We start from the raw sequence: 6,754 nt of genomic DNA, 5'->3' as shown, positions 1-6,754 counted from the left end.
AGGTTTCACATTGCATATTTCCAGCTTCCTTTACACATACTGTTATTATTAATACAAAGTAATTAACCACACACATCTATTTAAAACAAGTAGATTTCCCTGATAATTGACATGCTGAAAATCTTAAGAAGAATGTCCCCTCCCCCAGCTCTCTCGTCCCTGTCATAAAATGTGCTTCCATTTCATATAGAGTAATAAAACATATTTAAGCTAATTTCTCCACAATGTTTGTAGCCATTTATTACCCACACATGAAAGAATAAAAACAGAGGTATAGTTGAACAGTAATCACGCAGCACATATATTTACTGTAATGAAAACACACACATTTGCCCTAAGCATGTGTAACGCACCCTCTTCTTTTATGAGGGAAAAATTCCAGAGTTTTGGAGCTATCCCCAAATAAGGATGTCCCCTGCTCACATCCCTTTCTAAACACAAAGACTTCACCTCAATATATTGGGGAGGAAAAATATACTTTGTCCCTTCAAATTTAACACACATGAATATATATAAGGTGACATTAAAATGAATATACCAGATTGAACTTTCCTGCCATAACACGTTACTTTAATACTTCAAATAATTCAAATAATACTTCAGGCGGACTTGGAGTTTACTCCCTCCCCGGGAATCTGTACTGCCAACAGGAGATGGTGGACATTTGCGAGACGGCAGGAGCAGTGCTTCACATGGCTCGCCCCCCTCGCTGCCACCACTCTTTTCTTTGGTAAATGTAAACTCTGCCTCCTGCCTCTGACTTAACAGGTCTTCAGCTAAAACATTGGACACTGGGAGCTCAGCTGGTACAGCCAGTACTAGTAACTCCCTTCTCACCATCTCATCCACTACCAATGCTTTCAACTCTTTTTTTAACATTTGCCGACTCACCACAAGACTGAAGTGCCGCGCTATCTCCGTCAAATCGTCTTTACTACACCGGTCCAGCTGCTCATAGCACGGCCAGACTAAGAACGCTTCTATATCGAAAGATGCCATCTTCTGGGGTACTGCCCACACGTTTTACCAGCTATTTATTTTCACAAAACCACCTGTAACCCCAGGAATTATGTTTCATATCCCGGACGAGTCCCCATGTATTACGTTCCCTTTTGGTCTAGGGCAGGGGTGGCCAACCCGCGGCTCTCGAGCCGCATGCGGCTCTTTGCCTAGTTTCATGCGGCTCTTCAGTTCATATCGAATTTTATATGTGTGAGTTTGGGGGAGAGACACTGACTCCTGACTAGTGTTGCACGGTGTACCGATACTTGAAAGGTACCGCGATACCCTGCCGTTAAAAACGATACGATTCCTCCGTTTCATTAGTATCGGTACTTTAAGAATGACGGGGGAAAGTACTCCGGTGGGAAAGCGCCGTTTTAATAAGAGCCGTGTGTGTTCAGCGCTCTGCTTCCACTCCCTGCACTGCAGCCGTGCCTGCATTCCCGCCCCTCTCATGCATGCTCTAAGCCCCTCCCCTCTCTCCTGCACGCTAGCTGCCAGAGCATGTGAGAAAACGAGAAGCATGGCTGCAAGTGGGTGTGCAACTGCCTCTGCGCCTCGGCTTGTTGACAAAAAAGATGCCAGAAGCGAAATTTTGATGTATTTTAGCTATATCTCTGACAGTGAGGGCAAGCCTACGGACACCACAAGGCCTGTCTGTAAGAAATGTATTAATTGTATTTAATACGAATTCTTGTCATTTATTTAATTTATTGTTTTCATCGTTTAAAAGTTTGTGTTATGGTTATGGTTCTGGTGTGAAATAAAGCACAACAATTACATTTAAGACTGTTTCCCTTTTTTTATGAACAGTATCGAAAAAGAATCAGAATCGCAATTCTTGACTTGGTATCGAAACCAAAATGTTGGTATCGTGACAACACTACTCCTGACAGTTAAACCTGATATTTAGTAGGTCTGCTGATCATTCTGACGTAATTTGGCCGGTCAAAGTTGTTTGGGCTCGGATAAAATTGCTCCGTTACTTTCGTCCCGTGTTACTTTCATCCCGGCTCTCCCTACGTGTGTATGTGTGGTGTCAGGTGTCAGTATGAGAGGATGACAGCGCGTCTAATTTTGATGTGGCCCAAGAGCCAATCACAATAATACCTGCGATGCAGTGAACCAATCACCTTTGAGGGGGGGAAAACCTATCGTTGATTAAACGTTATCCAGTGTTTCCCCTACCATTGTCTTGGAGGGGCGCCAATGGAGCCCCGCGCCCCCCCTGAAATGAAGGTGTTTAAAAAATATATATAATTTTTTTTTTTTAAATATATATATAGCACCAAATTGCAAATAATCTGTAACTACTGTCACTTTTCACATTGAATATGTGCTCTTTTATTACATAAACTAAACGCTTTCATTTTAAGTTGTGAGTTTAGTGTTTTTGACCCTAAGAAACACTGATGCATTAATCAATAACAATAATCCACAGCTCCTCTCTCTGCTCCAGAGGATTTAAAATATATATATCCCAATGCCACAAAAATGCATCAGTGATGTGGTTGAAATCTTGTCTCCAGAAAACAAAAAACTGAAACAAGCGGTATCAGTGATTGTGTGTTTGATGTGGCTCTTTGCAGTAACATAGACAAAATGTGGCTCTTAACCTCTGACTGGTTGGCCACCGCTGGTCTAGGGGATCCAAAGAGAAGCAACACAACCAGATTGGATTTGGTATAGGTTACAAGTGGTTTTATTGTAACTATAGTTGAGCAAAATAATAGACACCTACAGCCTGGCACAAACAAAGGGTCAAAACTGTAGCCTAATAGTAAACAAAAGAGAACTCCAAAAGAGAGTTGTAAAAGTATTACACCACAACGAGTAATACACAAAAGGAAAAGAAAACCTCACTTCTAAAGTGGAACAAACAAACAAAGGAGGGCTGTACAAAAACACAGCTTCTGCTGATCAACAGGCGCTAAGCTAACCTGGGTCTAAGCTAACACACTTCAAACTAATGCTAAACACAGAACACTAATGACACACTGCTACGCAGTGTGACTAACACAGAAACCTACTCAGTACGCTGCTAAGCAGTATAACAAAGCACAGAAGATAAACAGTATTCTTGAAACACAACGAGACGCTGGAGGCGTCTGTCTCACAACACAGAGCCTCTCGAATGATGTCCTTCCCCGGCCTTTGTACTCCTCCCCCGGATGATGTGCCGGAAGCGGGTGGGGATTGGATCAATCTAATAACCTCTTCGGATGTTGCGAGGGTGGGACGGCCAATGGCATCAGAGGAACTGCACAGCTCAGTTACATACACACACACAAACAGAGTTAACAGCACCAGGGGGGTATACTACGAAGCTGGTTCAACCTAACCTGGATATATTTGAGTTAGCCGGTTGGCCTAATCCAAGACATACGCGCTCTCGCTAAATGTTACTATGACGCGGGTTATCAAGTGGATCGCTCAAGCCAGCCGTGCCCTATTAAGTTAGGTGCGCGTTCACATGAAAGGGGTGGTATTTGGAGCATTCGACCAATCACAAACATGGACAAGCGTACTGACAGCGCAGCGTCATACTTCCTGAATGAAAAGTCAACTATATAATTAGACACATACGAAGACGTTAAACTTTAAACATCCATGACTTAAACACTTTATCCAGGATAAAAGCCACATAGCTGCACCTGCAAGGTGAATACAGCTGGTAAAAGAGAAAGTGTCTGAATGCGTACATTAACAGGTTTATGATATCACTGCCACTAAGACACGAGTGGATCTGACTTTAATTACATTTGTCTCGAGAGTGTTTCGTCAACTTAATGTGTTGCTTAAATTATACTTCTGCATACAGTATGTGATACTGTGAGTGTTGCACGGCCAGATACGGCTCAGCTGACTCAGATAAGGAGATATATGATACATTATGATGTGATATGCCGCGGACTGTACTTAATGTTGCTCTGATCCGGTTACTTATGTTGTGGCAGATATTTAAGTAAGCTTTCTTAACGCTAATGTTATAATAGTCAGATTGCTCTGAAGATGGGAGGTGATATTCTATTAATGTTCACGTTCACACAGTCGGTGATTTTTGCCGGCCGTCTTTCCTGCAACGGCAGCTTTTCTGTATTTCCTTTCTCCTGTATGACTTGATCGCTTTAAACTCTGCACACTGAGCTCTGATTGGTCAGCAGGCAGTGCTTTCACTGAGTTGATCTCTTAGCTTGCAACCTAACCTGGGGGGTATACTACGAAGCTGGTTCAACCTAACCTGGATATGTTTGAGTTAGCCGGTTGGCCTAATCCAAGACATACGCGCTCTCGCTAAATGTTACTATGACGCGGGTTATCAAGTGGATCGCTCAAGCCAGCCGTGCCCTATTAAGTTAGGTGCGCGTTCACATGAAAGGGGTGGTATTTGGAGCATTCGACCAATCACAAACATGGACAAGCGTACTGACAGCGCAGCATCATACTTCCTGAATGAAAAGTCAACTATATAATTAGACACATACGAAGACGTTAAACTTTGAACATCCATGACTTAAACACTTTATCCAGGATAAAAGCCACATAGCTGCACCTGCAAGGTGAATACAGCTGGTAAAAGAAAAAGTGTCTGAATACGTACATTAACAGGTTTATGATATCACTGCCACTAAGACACGAGTGGATCTGACTTTAATTACATTTGTCTCGAGAGTGTTTCGTCAACTTAATGTGTTGCTTAAATTATACTTCTGCATACAGTATGTGATACTGTGAGTGTTGCACGGCCAGATACGGCTCAGCTGACTCAGATAAGGAGATATATGATACATTATGATGTGATATGCCGCGGACTGTACTTAATGTTGCTCTGATCCGGTTACTTATGTTGTGGCAGATATTTAAGTAAGCTTTCTTAACGCTAATGTTATAATAGTCAGATTGCTCTGAAGATGGGAGGTGATATTCTATTAATGTTCACGTTCACACAGTCGGTGATTTTTGCCGGCCGTCTTTCCTGCAACGGCAGCTTTTCTGTATTTCCTTTCTCCTGTATGACTTGATCGCTTTAAACTCTGCACACTGAGCTCTGATTGGTCAGCAGGCAGTGCTTTCACTGAGTTGATCTCTTAGCTTGCAACCTAACCTGGGGGGTATACTACGAAGCTGGTTCAACCTAACCTGGATATCTTTGAGTTAGCCGGTTGGCCTAATCCAAAACATACGCGCTGTCGCTAAACGGTACTACGACGCGGGATATCAAGTGGATCGCTCAAGCCAGCCGTGTCCTGTGTAGTTAGGTGCGCGTTCACATGAAAGGGGTGGTATTTGAAGCATCCGACCAATCACAAACGAGGACGAGCGTACTGACAGCGCAGCGTCATACTTCCTGAATGAAAAGTCAACTATATAATTAGACACATATGAAGACGTTAAACTTTAAACATCCATGACTTAAACACTTTATCCAGGATAAAAGCCACATAGCTGCACCTGCAAGGTGAATACAGCTGGTAAAAGAAAAAGTGTTTGAATGCGTACATTAACAGGTTTATGATATCACTGCTCCGTCTAAGACACGAGTGGATCTGACTTTAATTACATTTGTCTCGAGTGTTTCGTCAACTTAATGTGTTGCTTAAAATAATACTTCTGCATACAGTATGTGACACTGTGAGTGTTGCACGGCCAGATACGGCTCAGCTGACATGATCACTTTAAACTCCGCACACTGAGCTCTTATTGGTCAGCAGGCAGTGCTTTGACTGAGTTGAGCTCTTAGCCTGCAACCTAACCTGGTCCCGACCAGGGATACAGGACGCGTTTGTAGATGTCCGACGTCCGAAGTGTACGCAGAGTGCCTCAGCGACACCAGCATCTTTGTCCAGAGCCGTAACTGTAACTACCACCACGGCTTCCACCCCACCACCGTCTGCAAGATCCCCAGCGGATGCAGCCTCAAGATCTTCAACAACCAGGAGTTCGCTCAGCTGCTGGCCCAGTCGGTCAACCACGGCTTCGAGGCCGTCTACGAGCTAACCAAGATGTGTACCATTAGGATGAGCTTCGTCAAGGGCTGGTGGGCCGAGTATCACCGACAGGACGTCACCAGCACCCCCTGCTGGATCGAGGTGCACCTGCACGGGCCCCTCCAGTGGCTCGACAAGGTGCTCACACAGATGGGCTCGCCTCTCAACCCCATCTCCTCCGTGTCCTAATGATGGACTTGTGGGAGCTCGGGAAAATCCTTTCTTCTTTGACAGGGACGACATTGGTTGTAATACACAGCACGCGCCAGCAGAGGGCAGGGGAGGGCAGTCCGTCTTTCCCGCTCTCAGAGCTCAGCACAGAGCTGAGCTGAGCAAGATGGCGGCAGCATTTGCCGGCCCCGAACTCGGACAACTAGTAAAAAAGAAAAATGCCTCTGCGCCTGTTTGGGACTATTTTGGGTTTATTCGTCGCCAGTGACTTCATCCAGCACAACGAGAGACAGAGGCAATTCTTTGGCAATGTTTAAGATGGGGTGAGTGAGTGTTGACATTTTTTAAACCTATGCAACTGGTTGATGGTTTTGTAGTCGAGGTCGGATGGTTTTAAAAACGAAAGCATTTACGTGCTAAACATTCACGCGAGTAATCCAATGAATCAAATGGAAATAAGGTTTTTAACACATGCACGGAATAATATTGCCAAACTAGTTAGTGAATATAGCTAACTTTATTCAATAAGTCAAGTATTTACTCCCGGAAAATGTTTATGTATGATGATATATTGTTAACTTAGCTCACTATGG

General features: G+C 43.9%; 1 protein-coding gene across 1 annotated transcript; it reads left to right on the top strand.

Moving 5' to 3' along the window:
• Positions 1-3,139: 3,139 nt before the first annotated feature.
• LOC307042861 (mothers against decapentaplegic homolog 5-like) lies at positions 3,140-6,229 on the top strand (the record flags this gene model as incomplete). The annotated part of the gene is made up of 2 exons (XM_079687026.1): positions 3,140-3,191; positions 5,779-6,229. The coding sequence occupies 2 exons, from the start codon at positions 3,140-3,142 to the stop codon at positions 6,177-6,179; spliced, it is 453 nt and encodes a 150-aa protein (XP_079543152.1). The 3' UTR covers positions 6,180-6,229.
• Between the last annotated feature and the right edge of the window lie 525 nt (positions 6,230-6,754).

The sequence above is a fragment of the Notothenia rossii genome (genome assembly GCF_949606895.1).
Source record: "Notothenia rossii genome assembly, chromosome: 6".
Classification (NCBI taxonomy): Eukaryota; Metazoa; Chordata; class Actinopteri; order Perciformes; family Nototheniidae; genus Notothenia; species Notothenia rossii.
This window is presented reverse-complemented; position numbering and strand designations above follow the sequence as displayed.